This window comes from Etheostoma cragini, chromosome 13 (assembly GCF_013103735.1).
Source record: "Etheostoma cragini isolate CJK2018 chromosome 13, CSU_Ecrag_1.0, whole genome shotgun sequence".
Taxonomy (NCBI): Eukaryota; Metazoa; Chordata; class Actinopteri; order Perciformes; family Percidae; genus Etheostoma; species Etheostoma cragini.
In genome coordinates, this window is record NC_048419.1 from 21,366,552 (window position 1) to 21,391,750 (window position 25,199).

Sequence of the window (25,199 nt, forward strand, 5' to 3'; positions counted from 1 at the left end):
AAATATTTTGTTTAAATGCAGCTTTTAAGACAATTCAAATGTACTTGACTTTCTGAACAGCACCCAATTATTCTTAGGGTATCCAACAAAGCTTTTGCTCTTCATGAAAAGCCTGAAGAGCAAAAACTCGCAGAGGCCTTTGCATATTCCTGTCAATAAAACAACAGGCCGCCACGTTCTCCCCTTTCTGATATTTCTCTCAGCGTGCCCTCAAAATAATCATTAGGCTCGGTCTAAGAGCCTCATTAAGAACCACTAAAAAGGTCATAACTTCTGCATGTGCTCCAATCAGAAGTGAAATTTCACGCTCTACTGCAAAGACAGATCACATTTTCATCTCCTTTGAGACCATAATAAAACATTGAAATGCATTTAATTATTCCAGATTAAACTGTCCATTACTGACAGGGACTAGATATAGTAGATTAGAATTATGACGTTTTCACAGGACCACAAGGTGATTAACTGATTTAGGTGACAAATTTGGCAACAGAAAATGTCTAGGCCATTTATACTTGTCACAGTATTGAAATGCTAAAATAAAATAATTTAAATTTTGAAACATGATGCTGATAAAACGAAAATGAAGCTGATAGTTAACTGGACAAATCAAATATTCTAAACGCATCATTGTAGGTTGAGTAGAAGGTGTTATTATCCCATCTACCCAGCAGGAGCTACTGGTCATTATGATGAGTTGTCTATCAAAAGTGTGAATGTAACACCCACCAAGTGTCAAATACTCCTAACAGCAAGGCCCGCCACATTGGCTGTTAACTTTATGGTGATATGGCCTCAGCTTTATACAGTTTGGTCTTTGAGGAGCCCTGTGATGTGTCACTTTGGGCTGGATTAAAAAACACCTCACAAGTTCAACAAGTTCACAAGTTCAACAATTGTTGAACATAGAAAACTGAGAATTCTCTGCTCTTACTCACATTAATGTACTTAATTATCTTGTCTATGAGAAAAGACTACAGCATAATTCATATGATTCTCTGGATGAAACAACCGTAGTACAAACAACTGACTAATGTAACCTGCAAGATTTATTTCGATATAAATATTTCACTAATACATGTTGTAAGATGTCAGCCCATAATAATTGTTCTATAATGTATTTTTTGTAGAGGAGCTTTGTGTTGAAGGTTAGGAAATAACCCTAGTAATGTCCCGACTAGTTTCTTTTACACAATTTGGTGTGAAATGTGCAGAACATTATGAACCCCAAACAAAACAAAACAGAACAAATAGATACTATCATATACAGATGCAGTTTTGAACCTGATTTCTTAAGGAGGACCAGCTGTGATTGAAATGCTCTGCAGCGTGTGTGTCCACAGCCCAATGATTGTCTGTGTTTCAGCCCCCGCTACCTCTCTCCCAATCTCCTTTAGGTACAGAGGGCCTTTTTGAGCAGAGATCCAGAGGTGTATGCAAAAATCCCGCAATATATGGCTGGAGAGCAAAGGTTTTTTAGCCTCCGTTAGTGAAATGACTTGTGACACCGATTGCTCATTTGTAACACCGCCCTCCATTTGTGAGCAGGTGTTTCCACTTTAATGCATGCTGATCACACATGCAGAAGAGAAAACTCTCTCTGTTGCAGGTTCACCTTTTACCTAGATAATTAACTGCTTTTATCACCCCAAGTAAAACTAGCAGCCCTTCTCTCCAACATTGTCATTTTAAGGGTCTAAACCATTTAAGACTTTTTAATGCTTTGATTAAATACTTGAGTCATAACTTCAGGTTTGCACACGTCATCGTGATTTAATGACATCCTTGTCTGTAAGTAACCGATTGATCACTTCTTCTGCTTTTTGCCATCCTGCCAACAATCCACTTAGCAAACACCAAGCAGGACATTTAAATAATCGAGGTGTACAGTTAGAACACCTTGACCTTCGTAGTGGCTGGGAACACCGCATTAGACAGTGATGAAGTAGCTGAATGGACAGGTACAATATCACTTACTAGCTTTCTACTGGAAATGGCATTACAAACCACTTCTTTGCGCTATGTTATTGTTCTCTGCCGCTTGTTCTCGTGCATCTACACAGGACATTTCTTTTAATATTCATCACAGCAATATTCTTCAGTAATTGCGACACATTAACCAGAGTCCATAGAGTTTCCATTAATCTGAACATCCAATGCATTACTGTCAATGCTTTTTTCTTTTAAACATACATTTACTCTGACAAGAACAGAAACATGGAGGAACTTGTAATTTAGGAAAAAAAAGAACTGAGGAAAGAAATGAATAATTAATGGAATCCCCACACAAATTCATCTTTATAATAAAAATATGTTATTTGCATTTTTATACAAAATGTTGTTTTCAGCCTTAAAAACATAATTTCATGCTCTCTGTGTGTGTGTGTGTGTGTGTGTGTGTGTGTGTGTGTGTGTGTGTGTGTGTGTGTGTGTGTGTGTGTGTGTGTGTGGGTGTGTGTGTGTGTACACCTTCCTGTGGGAGTCAACCACTGATTGAGGGAGAAACAATCAGCGTGAGCCTTATTGCATGGATCCCTGCCATCAGACTTGCAAATAATCACAACAGCTAATTGATTAAACTCAACAGAACCACATCCTCACCCATGACTCGCAACACAGTATCAACATCCTCACCTTGTCATTTATTCAGTGATGTGCTCGGAGGATTTCCACGCAATATTACACTGATAAAGCCATGTCGCTTATCACAGTCACAGTTTACATCACCTTGCTAGATTGCAATTGATTCTGACTGACAAAGTAAGTCAGAGGAAATGCCATGACTGCCAATAGTCTATCTACTTTGATATTAAAGATTGCAATTTTTGATAAACAAGTTATTTGTCTAATACATGACACATATGATATGTATATATCAAAGGGATACAACATTCATCTGAAAAGTAGCTTGTGATGTCATATTAATCTAACATGCATTAACTGAACTCCCTCCATCCTTGGCTTGCTTAATAGAAAAAAAAAGGACTGACTAAAGGGGGTAGCTCAAATAAAGCAATTTGATTGGTTCTTAGCCATGGTATAATTACCACGGCTTTGATGTCCAATTCCTTTGCACTTTCTATTGCTCTGTGTCTGAGGAAAAAAAATGTTAAGCCTAACAGGTGGATACTTGGTGCCACTTTTTGCAAACAGATCATCCTTTCCAAAAGTATACTTTTAAGTGTACGCTGTGATTAGAATATTCACAGCTTTACTTGCCACCAAAACGGGGAACTGAAGCCAGTATGCATGCTCTATTCAAAGCCGACAGGCTCAACTGACCAGGGGAGAGGCTGTGGTACTGCAGCCATAATTAATTAATACTTAGCAGCGTTAGCAAAAGAAAAAACCAATGCTAGCTGTTAGTGTAGTAATTTAATGTAGCAACTTCCATTGCAATTGCCTTTGTATATGCACTTAGCCAGCCCAGGAGGGCCTGTTTTATTGTGAACAATATTTTGGAAATCTATACATTGGGTGTGTTGGTGTGCATATGTATGCCCTTAGGATGGAATCAGGCTAGCTGTATCCCCCTGCTTCCAGTCTTTATATTAAGCTGACCATGTACAGATTCAAACTTTTCGAAAGACCTTTAAAGTGCCAATTTTGATGATGGGATACTGGAACTGGTTGTATTTGAACTTTTGTCATCGATGCATATTATATGCTATTATTCCACTGTTTTATACTTTTTCGCCTCTATTTGATTCTATTGACCATAAGCTATGTCTCCTGTCTCTTTAAATGGATGCATACTTGTCTCAGACATGGGATTTTTCTGTTGTTCCTTTGCATTATCGTTGCAGTCTGCTGCTCAAGTAAAAAGATGTTTTTTCCAAATTGTGAATTTGATGCCTGATTAAGGTCTATAATTGGAACCTTGTTTTCTCAAAGTGCTGACAGAAACAGGAACCGGCTGAGCATGAACGGAGCCATCTTTTAACTTCAGTGTATGCATCGTCACTTCATGTAAACACAGTCTGACGGATATCTTTCATTCCCAACAGTGTTCAATGTGCAGCAGCGAGCTTGCATTTGCATACACGCCACCAGATGCCAATGCATTTACAATCTATCTATAGATTTTCAGAGATGGTTATATAATTCTGACAGCATTTCAATGAATCTTGACACCTAAGGGATGAGCTCTCTTGAGCTGTTACAGGGGAACCAGCAGCTAATCAATAATGATGTTCAATCCTGTTAAATTGCCGCCGTCTCCGTTTGTCTTTCAGGCCAATAAACTTAGAACCAAGACCCTGCGCAATACACTCAACCCTGTCTGGAGCGAGACCCTGACCTACTACGGCATCACCGACGAGGATATGGTCCGCAAAACACTCAGGTACTCTTAACTTTATGTGAGTGCATGATGAGGAGAAAAAAGACTGCAGGAAGATAAGAATGATTCTAATGGAAGAAAATAAGAGGGATGGAATGGATGGAGAAAGGAAACAAAAGAAGGAAGGAAGGAAAAAAATGGAAGGGTAGGAGGAACGGAGGAAATGGAGGGCGAAGACCAGGGAGGAATGAGGGGAAGGTAATGAAAGCAATCGAAGAGCAGGAAAGCAAGCACCTGCACGTTTAATTCTCCTGCTACAGTTTACAATTTTGCAGGAACCAATCACAAACTGGCTTATCTAGCTGGCGCGCTATTGGCGACCAAGCAGCTTCTTGTTTACATTCAACATAGCGTACACCGAACGCCAACAAAGCGCAGTAACCCGTTGATGCCGCTGTCGCTTCTACGTCACTCGGATCGTTGGTCTGATTGGTTGAAGGACTATCCAATTACGTACAGAGTCATTTAAACTATGCCCATTTGTCATGCCTCTTGTGCAGAGAAATTACAGAGCAGACTCCCCAGACCAATAATCAATCTCCAATCTACTGAGCTTGGCTTGGTCTGGTGATAGTTAGACTAAAGGAAAAAGCAAAGACAACAAAGAAATGACAAAAAATAAAAAAGGGGCCGAATGAGAAGAAATTAAATAAAGTGGAAAAGGGAATGTTGTAGCATTAGCTTCTGTAGATTTGTTTCGAAAGGCTTCATAAAATTATTTTCATAGAGCAGTGATGTTTGACAGTTCACTTCTGCATGGCTCCTGACATAGTTCATTGTATCACAGCCTGTATTTGACAAAATCCATTTTAGCCAGAAATTACTGGTGTCAGTATTTATCCAGTTTTTTCGCCCCACTACAATTCATGATGCGAGTGTTGGTGCCAGGGCGAACCTGAATGTGTGATAACCCCCGATTGGTTTAACAGCCGGGAAATCTGTTGTTTGTGTCATCTCCAAACAGCACTTTTGTTTGGGTGAGATAAATTCCTGTTTTTGTTGGTTATTTGTATTTCAGTACAACACCTGAGAATAGACTAAAACCTGGAACAGAAACGTCTGCTTCAAAAGATTAATATGACACTGTTATGCAATGGAAGTGTTACTTCAGTGTTCCCCGCTCCTGTATTTTTACCACGGTGTTTATACTGTAGTAGAAGTAGGTTATATAATAATATGCTTAATCATTTTGGTAGCTACAGCACAGTATATATCCCAATGAGAGGTGGGCTGCATACAGTGGAGGATTTTATTTTGTTTTAGTTTCCCGTTTCCCCAATCATCTAAGCAACTACTGTGTGTGTTTCTAATGGGAATGTGGTCTTCTATAGTTGTGTCTTCCTTTAGTGCAGGCGGCTCATTATTTCACCCAACAGTCTTCTTTGTTTGTTGTACACTGAGAAAAACTGATTGGTGCAGTGCCATGCCCTTTTGAGGCAATGTCAGGCTGTTAGTCTGTTGTACGGTTTGTCCAGAGCAGAAAATCTCAACAACTATTTGATGGATTGCCATGTGATTTTGCACAAACATTTATGGTTCCCTTATGATGACTCCCACTGACTTTGGTGACTCTGTGATGTTTCCTCTAGCACCACCATAAGGTTGAGATTTGTGGTTTTGAGTATATTATTTTCCAGCAACTATCGGGAGGATTGAAATTTGGTGCACATATTCATGTTCCCCTCACAATGAATTGTAATCACTTTGGTGATCCCATAACATCAGGTTATGGGATCATCAGGTCAAAAATTAAATTTTGTCCAATGACTAAATATGTGCATAACTAAAATTCTAACAGAGAGCCAGAGTTATGATAGGTCTGGGCTGTAACTCAGTGTAATCGCTCATTCAGATTTTCTTTTCTCTGTCTGAAAAGTTTTGGGGGGCTACTTTCAATAGGTTAACTTTCCAGTAGTTTTATCCAATTGTGTGCAGTGAGATTTTCAAATGCACGCTTGGTGCCGCCCATCGAGATGGGCGACTTTTATTATTCAATGCCAGACCCTTAATGTTTCGGATTTGGGTCTGGATTTCCAGGCTATTTACTTTTCATATATTAAGGCAAATCAGCATTCATTGCAACTACTAAAAATGGATTGTGATTGAAGTGCTTACTTAAATAAAACTCCAGCTCCATGTACTGGCACAACTACTTATGTTATTGTAACTTGGTTTCATCCATATCCAAAATATTCATAAATACTTTCCTAAACGTTCCTAAAGCCAACAAATTGTGACGCCCCCAGCTTTAGATTAGCCTAGCAAAGATCCTTTAGGTAGCTGGTTCCAACTAGCTACTGCTCCCAATTAGTGACAAAATAACGCCAACATTCCTATTTACATGTTGTGAATTGAATAGTCACAGCGTGTACAAATAACAAGGTTACAAGAAACACAGCCATATTCTAACCGTATTCTCACTGGGAACTATAGTTTCAGAAAGGCGAATCCCCGAAAAGCACAGTTACTTCTGTCAACAATGGCTGACTTGTAGCGAACAACACTGGGGATCATTGCTGAATTTGAAGAATTGTCAGATGATTTTTACTTGGTATTAAACCAAGATCCAGAACCATGTCTTTTTGAGCCAGAATACACAGACGAGGAGTTACAAATTTTGGAAGCTGACAGACAAAATGCCCAACAGACTGAGGTCGAGGGGAGAATCAGAATGAACATGGACTGGTGGTGTATACTGTACGTGGAACATGCCAACATTATGCCCACAGAAAACCTCCAGCTCTGAGCAAACTCCAAGTGAACTCTGCTCCGTCACCGGGCTTCCCAGGTGCGGCGAGCAAATCACTCCGCCCAAGTAGCAGAAGTACCAGTGCTTTCTGAGAATATAGTTCCCAGTTAGTATGCGGTTACAATGTGTCTCATATGACCTTGTTATTTGTACACACTGTGATTATACAAATCACAACATGTAAATAGGAACATGTTGGCATTATTGTGTCACTTAATGGGAGCAGTAGGGTACTAAGCCAGTTACCTCATATTTTGTGGATGCAAAAATATGCAGTCCTGCTACACTACACCTCTCAGTGATGATGCTCACTATACAGTACACTATCCAGTCAATTATATAGGAAATAGTGAATAAAGTACCACTTCTGTTAAGCCTATTAGAAGCAGTCAACAGTTTTGTATTATGGGGTGCAGTGGATTTTAGAGCATTAGGAAGCTGGCTCAACTGTGTTAGGTTCAAAACCAAGTCAAAAGTACACATGGACGTTCGCAAAGGGGAGTACTGAAATCATTCAGCACTCTTCCAAAGTATTTTCCCCTTGCTCTGGCTTTTTATTGAAGTTGTATAAATGGGTGTAGACATAAAGTTGTTTTACATAAATGGGTGTAGACATATCATATTCTTTGCTTCACCATTGGTTAAGCTGTGGCTGGGAGTATTGGGCAAGTTTAGAACTCAAACATGTTCACCAAAGATGGATAGAGGAGCAATCGGTTTCTACTCAGTTACAGTTAGACCTCACCCAAGTTTCTTATCCTACTCGCAATTTTACTCTGCAAGCTTGACATTGCTGCGTTCAAAGTTGCCTCACCCCAGAAGCTTTTTCTCCCTTTCTATATAAGTCCTATATATTCACATGATAACCATTTCACACTATAACTATTTACAGTCCCCACCACTGCCACCAAAGCTGGATGTTCAGTAATTTAGGCATGGTAGGCTTTATGGGATGAATTGCTAAGGAATGCACAAGTGCTGATCAAATCAACATAATACAAATTTGATTGCATTATTCCTAATAATTTCAAATGTAATAATTTCGTCAAACCTCAGATTACTTATTTTTTTAAAGTCACAGCTGGTAAATTAATTGTTGAATCACTTTTATTAACTTACAACCTTATAAACGCTTTTTTAAAATTATATATACATACTGTATATATTATTTACATTATATTTTGTGTTGCAAAGCAGGAAAACATTTTTTACAGAAGAAAGTGACTCTGCAGGGAGATATGAGCAAATTCAGACAGTAAAACAGGATGGCTGAATGGTGCAGAAGGATAAACTGTTGACTTCAAGATTGGACCTCAGACCATCAATGTTGCCAACAAAAAAAGACTTTGACATGTCCATTAGTGCATGTATTGGTCCTGAGCCTGTGTGTGATGTGTGTAATAACTAACAGAGTGACAATAAATTAATTTCCCCTTGCGGGATCAATAACTTACTTTAGGTCTTAATCTTAATAAGTAGTTATTTACAGTTATTAGAAGATAGGGAAGGAATGGCAGGAAGAGAGGGATTTACAAGTTTGTTCATAGTACAAACAGGAACCTTGGGCTGTGTTTGTTACTATTAATCAAGCCAGAAAACTAGGCAGCTAAGCAGGAAATTGTGACTGATTATGCTGCAAGCTACAATGCTAATTCATATTACTCATGCCTCTGGGTGCACAAAGACTGCATGTCTTCCTGCACAAAGCTGATTTTGCAACTTGAAACAAACATTATTCCACTCCATCAGGCTGATGGGTGTGAATCATATCATGTCACGGCTATACAGAGGGACTAGCCATCTGCATTTACACATAGAGTCGCCGAGAGCAGCGTTGTCTAACACCTATAATTAACATTATGAATGTAATGAATCATTTATTCCTACCCTTTAATATGGCCCATAGGAGAGTTTCATAAATTAGTTTCCCTAACGGTGGCGGGAAATACAATTCACCGTTTTCCGTTGTCCTATGTTAACTCAACAGTGGTGGTTTTAAACCCCTTGACCATGGGCCACTTTAGGTTTAAAAGGGCTTGAACCAGGTTTAATGTCCTGTGTGTCTGTCGCCGATGCTATGCACCTGTAACCCAGCCAAAGAAACTAGTTGGCCACTAGTTTTGGCCAATGGGGGGAGGGTGTGCCAGCCTTTGACTGAGTCTAACTAATCTGTCAGAGGAAGAGCAAGAGACAGTTGTGAAGTTTAACGTTGGTAGTCTCTAGAAAAGAAGTTGGTTATTTCATGGCTCAGATTAGAACCCAAATTAAAACATAAGCAACTCAAATTGCTGAACGTTATAACATTGTGTCAAATTGGTTGGTATTACTGTGACTTATAAAATGTCAGATTTTTTTCCATCATATTGTTTATGAGGGGGGAGGATTAGGCAAAAAATTACCTTGGTTAGGATAAGGAAAGTTGTACACATTTCTTACGTTACTTAAATTCCTGTTGTGTCCTGTTGACACCGAATGTAACATTGTTCTGTAAAGTAAAAAAAAAAAAAACTTACGGGCCATAATTTGGGGGGGGAGGACAGTCTCTAGGGGAATATAGATTTCCATTCTGGAAAATATAAGTAAAGCTACTGTGCCTCAGTCCTCAGTGGTTCTGACTTGAGAGCTGCCTTTTTGTTCACCATCTGTCATCTTTTCTAAGCCCTTATACTGTGTAAAATAATGAATCCTCGTTTTTATTGATACAGAAGAATACACTGGCAAACATAAATAATGTTTTCTAAAGGTTGTCGCATGCATAGAGAAAAGGACATGTTGTGAAAAATTGGCCCATTATACAAATAAGTAAACAGACTGAATGTACAATGCACCACGGCACAATTCAATTCAAGCTGCACTAATTTATTAAATACGACCAGCACAGTTTTAGATGTTCATGTCATGATCTGGTTTTAAATCATTTTGAAAGAAATAGAACCCTTTTATTCTTCTCTCACTTTAAAATATTTGGGTCTTTTGATCCATACATGGCCGAATGCATGCTAAAGCATAAGTATCCCATCATTGTCTGCCATGCTTATCAAGTCTGAACGTCTTATTAATTCCTACACTGCAGAACTACTAGGGTTTTATTTCAGGGCTGTGTGGCCTAGAGATTCAGCTTTATAGTTAGGTGAAGATTCTTCTTGGTAAGAATCAAATCCTTGTGATTAGAGGATGATGGCCTCCAGGTGGACAATGACTGGTTTTATTGTTTCAAGTCTCCTCTCAGTAACAAAACATTAACCTGAGCCTCACTTCGTTCTCATTTTCCTTTACCTGCTTTATTTGTTCCTCTCCTCTCAGGATTTCAGTGTGTGATGAGGACAAATTCCGCCACAACGAGTTCATCGGGGAAACACGAATCCCCCTTAAGAAGCTCAAGCCCAACCAAATCAAAAACTTCAACAACTGCCTGGAGAAACAGCTACCTGTAAGTGCAATGTGCCACACATAGACTAGCGGTTTTAGATGTTACTGTAAAGATTTGAATTTTTTTTTCTTTAAACAAATGTATTTTTAAACAAATTAATTAAAAACTCTAATGCAGAGGTACAGTGATCAGACAAAATTGTATAATTATACAGCAATTCACTTTCCAACAGTGTTGTGTTACATTAAATCATGTTTCCATTATCGTTGCTACAGTACATACTCTTTACTCTCTATTCTACTCCAAAGTACTATTCAATCAAATACACTGCAAAACAATACTGTATTCCAGTTTAAACTATACTAGGCCTGGGCGATATGAGGAGAATCTGTAATGTGCATAACACTGTTCAATATTTTAATGGCGATATGGCTTGCTATAAATGAACAAATGTTGAAGTGTGCATATATGCTAACTATACATTTTTCTATGTCAGCCTGGTCGTCTCTTAAAAACCGGAAGAGGATCATAGCCCAATTAAATATTTTAAATATAACTAGGCTAATTGTTGTGTTAACAGCAGCAAAGTCACTATATGAACTCAATATCTCACTGGAAACAATCTAAAATGTCAATAAAAATCAATGATATTCCTAGCGTCAAAATACTGAGTGAAGTGTGATGATAAATAGTTTTATCCCCGGGTCCAGGAAGACTTTCGCAATGTGTTTAGTGGCATGTTCATATTGCAATGAGATGGAAATTCCATTTATTTATGAGCACTATACTACAGTAAACTATAGTATACTCCAGTGTATACTAATCTATACTTTAGTATATACTGTATTACACTTGCTTCTATGCTAAACTACCATTGCACACTATACTCTATTATACAATATGAAATTCCAACAAATACTATCCAACACTATAATAGGGGTGAGAGAAAAGATGATAATTTTTAAATGCTTTTTGATTCTCTCTAGAACAATTCTATAATCGATTTTGATTAGTCAATAAATCGATTATAAAAAAGTGACCAAAAGAGTGCAGGAAAAAAAAATGACCAAAAGGAAAAAAAATGAGTTTAGTTAGATCATGTATGTATGTATACATACATACATACATACATACATACATACATACATACATACATACACATGATCTAATAAGAAACACATAAAATAATAAGGCAAAACACAAAGACTGATCTACTTTATCACATTACATCTGACCACCTCATGTTCTAAGAAGCCTTTCCGCCTGACATGGAAGATCACTGTGAGAGAAGGAAACTTTCACAAGCATTTTCAAAATAAAAACCTCAGTAGACAAAAACATTTCATCAAAACATATACTGTATGTCAAAATCTAACAAACTCAGATTTATATGTACTGTATATATTTAGAAATCACGCATGGAAATGTACATAAAACATTGTTGCATCGAGATGCATCAATAATTGGTTCAGAATTAAATCGCTGGCCTCAGAATCGAATTGTGAGGTGCCTAGAGATTCCCACCCCTACACTAGAATATAATATAGTAGGTTAAATACATTTATTAATCATTCATAACTAGTCTAATACATATTTATACTTCATGAATATAGCTTCTGTGTATTGCCTGCATTTGTTTATTGTGTAGTGTGTCATAAACAATATTATATTGCACAGTAGAGTAGATAAGGGGTTAAACCAATTTATATGTGGACTGTGTGTCTAGGATGATATTAAATAATAAACAATAAACTAATCAGGAAATCATTGGACGGGAACAACAGATTTGGGTGGCCACGGTGAATAGCTCTGCGTGTTTGCTAAGTAAGAATGCACTTTATTGTATGTCTTTACGTTTTATGAAAACTAGATTTCATTACAGAATATACTGCCAACCGTTTTTTTATTTAGAACTGCATGGCTGCGGTGTGGTTTATATTAGCTATGGGACTTTTTATTTTTCTTCACTGAGGGACAACGTGGCAGCAGCTGATAGGCAGCCAGCCTCTGACCTGAATGTGTTGTCTACTCTGTGCCATGCGACTGCCAATAGATTAGTAGATAACATCCTAAATGCCATGCAACTAGCAACAGATTAGATATTCTAAATTCTCCATCTTCCTGGTAATGAAATAACCCAGTAATGTGATAGTTCATTTTGAAGGTCAAGGGATTACTATACAGTAATGATGATGATTTTAAAAAGTGACATTTCTAACGGAGCTACAGATATTTTGCATTTTACCCCTCAATACCTACTGCTCATTTCACTTATCTGAAATTTTCAGCAGGTCTGTTTTAGCTTGGTTTCTCAGATGTGCATATGTACAGTACATCTGAGAAACATACCTCACTATATAGCATATCTCCTTATATAGCTTCATTCCTGTCAAATCCCTTATTACAGTGTTGGCTAGAGAGTAAATACAGAACATACTGTATGCTGAGCAGCATTAATAACTCATTTTTTAATTAAATGTTCACAGAAACAGCGTGTACATTGCGAACTAATTTAAATATGCAGAAATACTAAATTATAATATAGTTATTATATAATCAGATAATACATGCAGTTATCTCTAGTATTATAATTGTCTTGTTAATCCAAAAGGAGTAATCGGTTTTGCACAAAGAGATACAAGCTTACAACTTGCCTACGTTGCTGTACATCTCAACCAGAACATGCTGGTAATTGCCAATAAAAACATCAGTGCAAACAGCAGTATCCATAAGAATTGGGTAATAACCACACAATAGATGAGAGCATTGGGTGGTGTGCCCGTGAGTGGGGTGCTGGAGTGGATTATGTGTTATGAGAGCATGGTAGTGGAGTAGAGTATCATTGAACTGTGATTGTATATCCTTTTCAAATAGCCCACACAGAATACAGTGTAATTCTGGACACATCCCTTTTTAGAGGATGGAGGACTGCCTTGTGTTTTCTTGTGTTTGGAGAGACATATTTCTGTTGCTCCTCTCATATGCTTTGTTGTCTATGTGGGAGTGTGACAAATCATCCAAAAATATGATTGTGTATGACTGGTATAAACAGCCACGGTGCATTCTCAATTTTACACCTTGATTTTGTTTAGTGTCAGTAAATGCTACACTTCCACACTATTTTAAATGTATTTAATGCATGATGGTTATCATACAATGACAACTCCATGGCAGAAACCCTCATTTGTGCTTTAATAAACTCCTGTTTGGACTACTGCAATGGAGTCCTGTCACATTACCCAAATCCACATCCACCTTCCCTGACTCGCAATAAATTCCTGCATCACATATAAAATCCTTTTTTTCACCTACATATCCCTCCATGCCCTGGCCCCACAGTAACTCTCTTTACCTCCTCCATCCATACACCCCATCCCAAAACCTGCGGTCCTCAGTCCTCCCCTCTGGAACACCCTCCCTGCAGATATCCAAAATGTTACATCCCTGGACAGGTTTAAAAAAAGACTCCTGAAACACCACATGTTTACCATAGTCTACAATATTCTTTAGCTTAGCAAGAGAAATTATGTAAAGTGTCCTTGGGTTTCTTTTTAAGCGCTATATGAATACAGGTTATTAGTAGTAGTAGTCGTAGTAGTAGTAGTAGTAGTTGTTGTTGTAGTCTCACCCAGGAAAGCGCAGGAGATAATTTTCACATAGCAACACTGCAAGGCAAAGGGAAGCTATGACAGCTGCTGGTTACAGGGAGAAAGAGCTAAAAGGAAAGAAGCTTTGTGCCCTGCTTGCTCTTGAAGTTACGGATAAAGAGTTCTGTCTCAACACAGGATGTTGTGGATGCTGTGCTGGGGCACCAACCATGTAATAATCTCATCCAGCAGCTAGCAGTGCCTGTCTCATTGGTGGTTTTGGCCTGACAGTAGAGCCTTTTGACTTTCTAGCTCATGCTAGAGTCAGTCAGGCTGTAAAATTGTGGAATGGACCGGTCACAAGTTGAAATACAGTTACTGCAAGTAATGCAGAAAACAGTGAAATGCCAAAAAGTCTAAAAACCTTTCAGCCTTTCTGCATACCATTTTTAACTGATTTAGATTCTCTGTTAACACTTTATAGTGCTGCTAAATTTTACACAAGTTAAAGCACAGAGAAGCAGAAAACCTGTACCTGAGGGAAATTTACACTGAAATATGCTCAGGCACATTCAGGATAGCACCTCCATTCTCACTATACACACTTACTACCCAGGAAATCCAGACCGATTAGGGTCTGGCATCAAGTAATGAAAGTCGCCCATCTCGAGGGGGCTGCATCAAGCCTGCATTTGAAAATCTCACTGCACACACAATTGGATAACACTATGACCAATCACAACAACACACAGGGTGACGTATTTAGAGCCCCATACACTTAGCTACCAGCGGAGCTAACCGGTAGATTAAACTGCCGTTATTTGTTAAGCTCGCCTCTGGCCCGCCTATATCAGATACACCGATCGGCTACAAGGGTATAGTTAATGAGCAGCATTACTCTATGCCAGAGTAAGTTGCTTGCAAATTTAAACTGTGCTCTCACGAGAACTCTGGATTTCCTGGGTAGATATCAATTATCATAAAACAAGAAAATAGTCTACATTTACTCACATAAAGTTCTAATCTCAAGGCAGCTGGGCAGCTGTGTTCTTGCAAACATTCACCCATTTCTCTCTAATAGATGTGTCTGCCAGATTCAACTCTGGAACTGCCCTTGGCATTGGCACCAGTAGACAGCAGGAGGGCATGAACGTAAGAGCCAGCTGTAAGAGCCAGCAGCCTAATCTGACAATTAATCTCGGATCAGTGTCTCTGTGCAATACATTTCTCTATTCCCTCAGCCCAGCTGGACAATAAAAGTCTTAACTTGAAGAAATGACCAGAAATTTGTCGCTCAACATGTTGCCATTTTGAGAAATGGCAGGTTTAATTTCTGTTTTTGGAATAGCACTTTGTCTCTTTACAGTGCATGTAACCAATGCTGTTGATTTGTCTGCCCTGAAGCTCAGCACAAGCAGTAATGTTGCTATTTTGCTGAAATACTGAAGATTATGGCTCAGTTAGTGGTGAAGTCTAAGAGTGAACTGTGAAAGTATAGACAGTCATGGTCCCCAGACATTGTGGGGATTAGATGATACCTAATTATTTAGTCTGTCTAAAATCCCCAACAGGTCAAAATCTGGTTTTAAGACATGGGTTCAGTACCTGGCTTTGGTGTGCCCTGGCCATTTAAATACAGTGGGAAGCCACTGAGGGATCAAATTATTCTCACGCCACAATCAGAGCAACATACAAAGCTCTTTGCACATTAAACCTGCATTAAGATTGGCCACTTAAAGACAGTGGAAACAAGCTGATCCAAGCAGTTGCAGATCAATAACAGCATCAGTATTTCTGGCCACCAAGTGAATGGTTTTGGTCTCCACCAACTCCTGAGGGAAACATGTGGCTTATCAGCTCCTAAGTAATCCAATAGGTTTAACAGCTAGTCGTTAACAATGTTAGTTTCCCATTTATTGCTGAGGCGGTAGTATACATTTGGTTTTTTACAGCTTTTTCCCTCTATACAGTAATGTTACAAGCTGTGAAATCAAAACAATGTGCTGAAAGATCCTATGAATCTCCATCGAGCTGGAGGGATGTGTAAAGTTGAATTGAATTTTGTGCAGGTTTGTCATTATAAGCAACCCCTTTCTCACGTCATGCCATCCATTGTTAATATGAATATATCGAGTTTATCAGAAATAGCTGCTTTAAGTGCTCCTGGAGATGCTCCTCATTGTTATGTGAAAAGAAACAACTGGCCTGTTTAACAGAGGAGGAAAATGGCTTTCTATAGTGGGAGTTGACAACAAGGTAACTCCAACCAATAGCCAGATTTCCATAACAATTTTTGTAAAATATTCATGGTCCACAAGGAATTAATCTTCACTGTCAGGATGGAGGGATTTTCAGAAGAAAAGAAACTGATCTGCTCATGTGTGAAGTAAAAGCGCCAGTGACCATAATGCCTTTATATAATATATACAGATATACACAATAACACTATTTCACATTGTAATATTTTTATGTTTAATGTATTTGTGCTTCTGACATGCAAAGACACTTGCATTGGGCTTTGTGCTGGGTGCAAGATAGGGCCCGTCAAGTGTAAAATTTGTTCATATGAAAAAAAGACAAGGAACCAGAGCAATATTCTGTCAGGGAGCCAAACATTCCTAGTTAAACCTCTGAGCACCAGGTTAGCTTATCTGATTTTACCTCCTCTGTTATCAGCACTGCTTTTTCTATCCTCTCTGCGTGGAATATGTTTGTGTATGAATGTGGTTGTGCAGACTGAATGCCAGTGTCCTGTAAGCCATGGTCTTTTCTCTTGCATCAGCACAATAGTCAGCGCACCCCACTGTTCTCTAAGAGGTGTTGATCTGAGAGATCCAACCAGGACATTGGCAGGAGATGCATTTTGGCCAAGCTTCCTGTTTCCACACTTTTACAGCATTATATTCTAACCTACTTACACATTGTTTCAAAGAGGTTTGCAAATGACACGTGACACAGAAAAAGACATGTACTTTTCTGATTAAGACAAAGAGGAAGACACATGTCAAAGGAAAACTCCCCATTATCCTGGGATATCATCTCATCTTTTTGCTGGTAATATCTCTGTTTCCCTGGTAACCCCAAAGCGACTGAGTATTACCTGGAACCCAGTCAATACACTTGGAAAATTATTGTGCTGGGTTGCTACCTCTGTGCTGCTTTGTTGTCAGCCTGTGGAGTTCAGAATACAAAGAAGCAGGCAGATAAAGCGAGCGATGTATATCTCACTTGATTGTTTTGCTTTGTAGCTACATTCATTTAGAATGATGTTCAGACAGTCACGTCGGAGGTGTCCGGTTATACTGTGCATTAAATTCAATTAATGGACATCCTCTAGCCAATCTTAATTGAGTTTTCTCTGAGGCACTGGTACAATTAGCTGTAAAATGTTGGGCAAACACTACTGTACAGCAGTGTGTTTGTTTATGTAAGTTGATTTTATGTTTGACCAGTTGGATGGAAAGAGGAAAAGGAGGCTTAGAGAAGCAGAGAAAGACAGCAGACGAAGTCTATGAAGAACAGAGGCTGTGTTGTCTTAGACATTTGTCTTGTTTGTTTGAAAAGTACAATTGCTGGTGTGACAAATCAAATCCTTTAATACGTGCGCACGGGATGAAGACCTGAATTGGTCTCTCCCGTCCCTTAAGAGTAGTTGTTCTTATATACTGTACATTTATTACATTTGTACATTTGAAGTCACCAAAATGACAATAGTGGCTTTCCTCTGACAGGAGATGTATGAGCCATGTATATATTACAACATAGATTCCATGACCTCTTTTCTTAAAATCACAAATCATGTTAATGTACTTCACACCTCCCTTTTTTGTGTGGAAGAACTGCGCCCCCCCCCCCCCCCCCCCCCCCCCCCCCCCCCCCCCCCCCCCCCAAAATCATTTATCAGGAATACACAACCCTTTCATAATATGACTTTGATCTTCTCTCTCTAAGCTAAAACCCCTCAGAAAAATGTAATAGGCTTTAAATCTTACAATCAAGAATGTTTATTTCCCACAGTGCAGTTGCAGACCATTTGTGTGTTTGTATTTGTGATTATTGGCATTAGGTGTATATGTTGTTATACACAGTGTAGACAAAATAATTTGTTAGAGAAGGAAGGCCAGCCAACCTAAATGGATGATCTGCGAGTGTGAAATAGAAAAGAAGACAGTGCTGTAAAGATGTCTGCACTTGCAGGTATGTCAACCTCGATTGCATCTAGGCAACCTGTTCTTCCTCCCTCGCTTTCATCCTGACATCTTGGTTTGTTACACACCTCCCATGTAGTGTATCTTGTGTAAAAGAAGAAAGACAAGCAGAGACAACAGTAAGATGTCCTAAATCCGGATAAACTATAGAAGAGACAGGAATAAATGGATTTGACAGTTAACCGAGACGACGGGCGAAACATGTTGGCATGCCAGGTGAAATGGATGCCGAGCCCACAAGTCCAGTGAGACGTCTTGTAAAAGTCTTCTGTGATTCATGTAGAGGGAGTCAGTTCCCTGGAGATATCTGATTAATATCCTGCTGTGGACACTGCTGGACAGATTGTTGAGCACTGTCTCCGACACACAAGACGGTAGTGGAGACAGAAGTCTGAGTCTGCAGAGACTTTGGGTCTGTTTTTCTTCTTCAATTTATTATTCTTATGCTGTTGGTATCACTACTTGGAGCCTAGTGAGGGCATAATTATTTAAAACAGCAGCTTTCAGTAGACTAAATCAGAGCTGTCCTTTCATGCCATCCTGCCTTTATGGCATAATTATTTTAATTCAATTCAATTTTATTTATAGTGTCGAATCATAAATGTAAATGGACTGAATTCATATAGCACTTTTCTAGTCTTAATGACTACTCAAAAAGCTTTTACATAGCACAGGAATCATTCGCACACATTCATACACTGAGGCCGAGGCTGGCGTACAAGGTGCTTCCTGTTCATCAGATTAACATTCACACACATTCACACTCCGATGGCGCAAGAAACGGGAGCAATTCAGGGTTCAGCGTCTAGCTCCAGGACACTTTGACATAGGACTGCAGGGCCAGGGATCAAAACACCAACCTTCCAATTGGTAGGCGACCGCTCTACCACCTGAGCCACAGCCGCCAAATGCTGCACTGTGTTCATCAGCTAGTCTCAAACTCTATCTGTCTGCTGGTTGCTGCTGAGCAGGTAGCGTACAGTGGGTTTTTCACTGAAAACAGCTGCCTGCTGCAACCAAAAATGATGCTATAGGCGCCGCCAAAAAGAACAAAACAGAGAGACTGTAGCTGCTACCATTCATACTAACATGCAACAGGAAGTCATTATCATTGAAGGATTCATCAATGATTTTTTATTTATTTTTAAGTACTGTCAAAATACGTTTTCTGGAACTACATCTCTCTTAACCCTTGTATGGTTTTCAGGTGTATTTGACCCATTTCAAATTTTTACAAGAAGAAAAATGGTACAAGTATGCATTTTTTCTACCTGAAAATCAATGACCTTACCTTATTTTCTGTGATAAACATGTATTCCTGACTCAATTCAGAAAATAATTCTGGATGTGACTATTTCTGCGTTTTCCAAGATAAGATAAATCACATAGTGAATTTTTAACATGAATTTTAACCTTATGACAAAAAACAAATCACACTTCCATTTTTAATTGTGTTCTAGTAGAGACTGATTGCATTCCCTAAACATGTGTTAGCACAATTTTTTTAAATTGAGATGAAGACAATATTTGTTAATAGATCATGAAGTAAAATTGTATTTCAGAATTGTTTTTAAAACTCCAAATAAGTCACGGGTCAATTTGACCCAAAGGGATATGAGAGGGTGCCGAAAGTGATGACAATACAAAGGTTAGGTCTACCTTTGCAGTTTGGATCGGGTGTGAAGGGCTTTGTCATAAAGGAGACAGAAAAAAACTAATGACAGTCCAAATTATTCCCACATTTCCACTGGTCCATGCACTTTCCAGTAGCTCTTATAAGCTTGAAGTTGTAAGCCTCTGTGCATTTGCTCCGCTGATATGAATGGTCTTTTACTGTAAATGTGGTTAAAAAATAAATGCTGATGTACGGTAAAACCCAGTGCATATTCACGCAATCAGCAGCAGCGGGAGTGTTTCTAGTAAATTGCATTTCTAAGTCATTGGGCATAGCAGTGAAAAAAAAATTAAATAGCTCTTTCGAGGCCTGGCCTCCTTTTCAGTAAGATGGAATTCACCCGAATATGTATTTTTCTCTCTGGGGAGCTTGACATGAAAGAATGCAGTAAAACACAAAGCACTAACCATTAAGTAAGACTGACTCAACTGACTGATGGTTGATCAGATGGTTGGTCCCAGGCAGGGAAACCGGCTCGAGTTCCAAGGCTGGAAGCAGAATTGCAAGCTTAAAAATTGGGAATTATATATTATTACTTATGTTACACAATTTAAAAATTAGTTTAATTTTACAACACAAATTATTTTAGTGTTCAGTCATGTTTTAAACATCACCTTTAATATCAACATATCCCAAGAGACACAAATGTTTGAATTTATTGCTTTGGTTCTCCTGGTCTTGCTGGGCTGTTAGGAATGTGTCAGTTTAGACGTTGATCTTGTCTCTAGAGAACATGGGAAATTACTTTTGATGAGGCTATTAACTCACCATCTACAACGGAGGCGACATCAATCAGCCAATCAGTGTTTGGCTGATTTTCAGAACAAACAACTGTCAAGAAGAGGCTGAAGACTTTTTATGACATCAACATGCTTTCACAAAATGCAAAAAGGACAAAAAAATAAATTAAATAAAATTGCTTGGATCTAAAAAAACAAAATCCTTTAAATGACTGAGGGGCAACATTTTTACGTAATGATTTTGTTGTTTATGTGGATAAATGGCATTTTGGAAATTCAAGCTTAATTAAATAATGATGAAGCCGGAACTAAGAAACATCAGTTGCAAATGATGCAGGGCATGAGGGAGAACTCTGGCTGGCAACCACTCTGAAGCATTTATACCTGCATGGGGTTGACTTCATAACAAAAACTGGTTATTATTTCTAAATCTTGTTTTTTCACTGTTGCAGGTCAACAAGACAGAAGACAAGTCCCTGGAAGAACGAGGGCGCATCATGATTTCTCTGAAGTACAACACCCAGAAGTCTTGCCTGGTAGTAGGCATCATACGCTGTGCTCACCTCGCCGCCATGGACGCTAACGGCTTCTCCGACCCCTACGTCAAAACGTCAGTGTACAAACACATCAAAACAGAAACTGGAGCTATTACATAATAAGTCACAAGAGCAATCTACAATCTATAGTCCACAATTTCACACGTGTGTTTTCATACTACTTTCTGATCCAACCAAAAAGGATAATTCTGGTTTATTTACAACTTGGACCTCATTTTGGCCAATATTTCTCTTCGTAATAATAAGACTGTACTGGATTCAAAACCCAAAGTGTTGGCTAAGGACACAATCTGACCTTTTGTTGCACTAGGGTAAAAAGTCAGCAGGTCACAACTACCATTAAGAATCGGCCTCCATGCTTCATGAATATTGATACCAAATATCACTGTCTAGATAACTGTCAGTGGTAGACAAACTGTCATCACCATCTTAAAGCCTTAACATCCAAATGTATGTGTCATGAAACACAGTGGTTGAATGTAACCAAATACATTTACTCAAGTACTTTACTTAAGTACAAATTTTAAGTACTTCGTTTTGTATTGATGCAACTTTTGACTTCTACTCAACTACTTTTTAGAGACAAATATCATACTTTTTACTCCACTACATTATTCTGACAGCTTTAGTTACTAGTTATTATCCAAATTAAGACTTTTGCACACACAATATGTTTACTTTATAAAATACACTGTTTAATTATTTTTATTTATTAAACTACTCACTGTAACAACCTACAAGTCCAGCTGAAATGATTAACAGACAGGTACATTTTTCTGATGATACTTACATACTTTTACTAAAGTAACATTTCTAATGCAGTACCTTTACTTGTAACAGTATTTTTACAGTGTGGCAATAGTATTTTTACTTAATTAAATTATCTGAATACTCATTCCACCACTGGTTAAACAAGGATTGGTCCTTTTCATTCATAACGTAAAGCCACCTGTCAATTGATTACTTTTGTTCCTCCAAACATTTCTCCGCGAAAACCCCCAGATGTTCGTCGTAATAATGCTATTTTTAGTGGATGTACAATGCACAGCAGTAGTGCTGAAATGGATTAGCCTTCAGTGCTGATGTTTTAGCAGAAAGGATGCAGACTACCTGCGATTATCAGCTACATGAGAGACGCACAGCACGACGGGGCCATCCGCAGGGCTGCCATTTGAAGGAGAGTCACATTTATCACACCTGAACATTTCCCAAGCCTTTCATCTGGCTGAGCAATGAAAGTGCAATTAATTTTCAACTCTGCTGTGCACACCTTGGGAACAAAAGCATGACTCGTATCAGAGAAGAGAGGCTGGCAACAATTTTCCTACAGTGTGAGGTTGAGAAAATCTCCCTGAAGCTTGAAGGACATACAGGCAGATAATAGATTTACTGACGAGCTCATGTCAGAGGGAATAAAGGAAATGTATACTTTGCCGGATAGAGAGGACTGCATGTTTTCTCTCCCCTTTCACCAGTAGATGTCAAGCACAAGTCTATCTGATGCATCAAGTCACCTGAAGAGTAAATGGTTTACACTATAATACCAATAATATCCTACTAATCAACAAGGTAGCGGTGTCCATGACAAATAAATCATCCTTAATGGCTCTTCAGTAAATGACAAGTGCATTTCATTAAGCTTAAAAAGGTATTTTTTAAAGAATAAGTGTTGTACAGCTGCTGAACAAAACAATACTAATCACAGTACGCCAGCAAAATGTCAGCAATTTACAGGGTGAGATAACACTTAAAACCATTGATTGGCATAACAGCATTATTTGCATGCTTTCAATTTTACTGTAGCTTGTTTTGCCTGGGGGGGTCAATAGTCCCATTACATGACAGCAATCAGGTTCCCCTGCAACATTCTCATCAACGATTTCAGCCCCCACTCACCCTGGGGTAAGTTTTGAAAAAATAACCCATTCACCCTCTGTAAGTTTCTTTGTTACAGTGCGAAATTGAAGTCTGTCTAGATCTAGTGAGCATGTAAAAAGGGAAAAGGGATGTGACAAGCTCCTGTAATTGCTTACTGGATTGAAATATAGCACCATAAGAGTGAATATTATTGCCCCAAACTGTTCTTTGCCAAATGGACAGAGGTAAACAACATCACGACTACGCAAGGTTTCATATACAACCTGCCTTTTGCATCATTTATGGGAGGCAGAACAGGAGCAAAAGGTCACACACACAACTTTTATTTATATTGCATATTTCACAACATACACTCAGTTGCCAGTTTATTAGGGTCCCCACAGTGGGGGCAGAAGTACTCTGAAGTAAAAAATAGCCATACCACAGTGCAGAAATACTTGTTACAAGTGAAAGTCTTGCATTTAAAATGTAACTTTAATGTACATAAATAGTAGCATCAAAAGATACTTAAAAGTACCAAAAAGTAAAAATACTTATTTGCAGAATTGCCCATTTCAGAATAATATATAGTATTTTATTATGAATAAAGTAATGTGTTCAATGTGCAAGACAGCTATTTAAGACTATCGGCTCTAACTCTGTATTTCTTCAACATGGATATGTTTAAAAAATGTTGCCGTATGGAAACATTCCCCGGCAGAGGCTTGAGTGATGCGTTTCATGTCAATGCAGCATTTAGCATGGAGATAAAGAGGACATAGAAATTACAAGATCATTTCATTTTTAATTGAAGATAATCCATGTTTTTCTTTTTAATCCTCAGTGTCCTCCTTGATTTGACGATTTAAACGCTACTAGCAACTGCGTGGAGGAGGGGTGGGGGTGGTCCGCGATCACCAAAGGCTTGCATCATGTTGGTGCTAGCCGACAGTGTTGCTGTCATTACTTAGAATTCCTAATAAGGGCGGCAGAAACTGCACACTATAGCTTTAATTACAAAGTAAAGTTACATTTCCACCACTGTTAAAGCACAGCCCTGCATTATTTCCTACCATCATGAAGGTTATAATGGTCAGGTTTAAATTTCTGGTCATTGTGGAGGCTGTAGTTCGTGGAGCTGTTAAATTGCATTATATTAAGAGATGTTTCTAATATTTTGTGAGATTTATGATTTAAAGAAACTACACAACGATGTGATGCAGCAGGAGTATCGACTGCTTTTAGAAATGTGTTATGAGGAAAGGTGTCTTTACCTCTGTAATCTCATCAAAAAGGCACTACAATGAATTCTTATAAATCTACCCATCTAATGTATTGGACATTGGACACAATTGTGAGAGGTGAAGAAACAACAGCTTTTATGTATAACCAACTGGGAAAAGAAATGTATTTAATAAAAAAAACAGGTGGAGTTTAAAAGACTTTAAAGTCAGATAATGTAGTAATGTGTGTAGGTTGTGTAACGTAATGCAACTGTGTGGTTGGCTGTAGGGCAGTACCACAGTACCCTCTGCAGGACAGAACACAATAACAGCTGAACAATGCTTTCACAGTGAGTTTGTGTGTGTGAGTGTGTGTGTGTGGATTTACATAGTTGACGATGGTTTCAAATAATTCATCAGCAGCATGTAGGCATTTAATAAATAAATCTGCAGGGGTTTGTAGTATTTTCTCCTTGCTGTAAAAAGCTTCGAGGTTTTGAGTCTTCCCTCCCTGCTCTGGTCCCCTACAGGTACCTGAAGCCTGACGAGAACAAAAAGTCAAAGCACAAGACTGCAGTGAAGAAGAAGACCCTCAATCCAGAGTTCAACGAGGTATAATCCACTATTGTGCTAAAACCTTGCAGCTCCAATGTCGTTTAATTTTACTTTCCTGTTTTTCTTTTCCCAGTGTTTGTCCAGTGCTTTTATGTGCTGAACAACCTCCATAACCCCGGGACCCACAAAAGCCAGTCTGAGTAGGCAAGGCTGTCAGATCAAACACAGGAGGCATATTTCTTCTAAATTCATTACAAGATGACTTTTTGCGATAGCCAAAGACATAGCTCAGCTGTCTTTTGATACTTTATCTAAATTCAGATCTTTTCTCATCCA

General features: G+C 38.6%; 1 protein-coding gene across 2 annotated transcripts in view; it reads left to right on the forward strand.

The window, feature by feature from the left end:
• Positions 1–25,199, forward strand: part of doc2b (double C2-like domains, beta) — a 115,174-nt gene that overhangs the window by 83,061 nt on the left and 6,914 nt on the right. For both annotated transcript variants that reach the window (XM_034890490.1, XM_034890491.1), the window contains 4 exons: positions 4,236–4,345; positions 10,395–10,521; positions 21,124–21,281; positions 24,839–24,920. In XM_034890490.1, the coding sequence (XP_034746381.1) occupies positions 4,236–4,345; positions 10,395–10,521; positions 21,124–21,281; positions 24,839–24,920 (477 nt within the window). The remainder of the gene's footprint in view (positions 1–4,235; positions 4,346–10,394; positions 10,522–21,123; positions 21,282–24,838; positions 24,921–25,199) is intronic.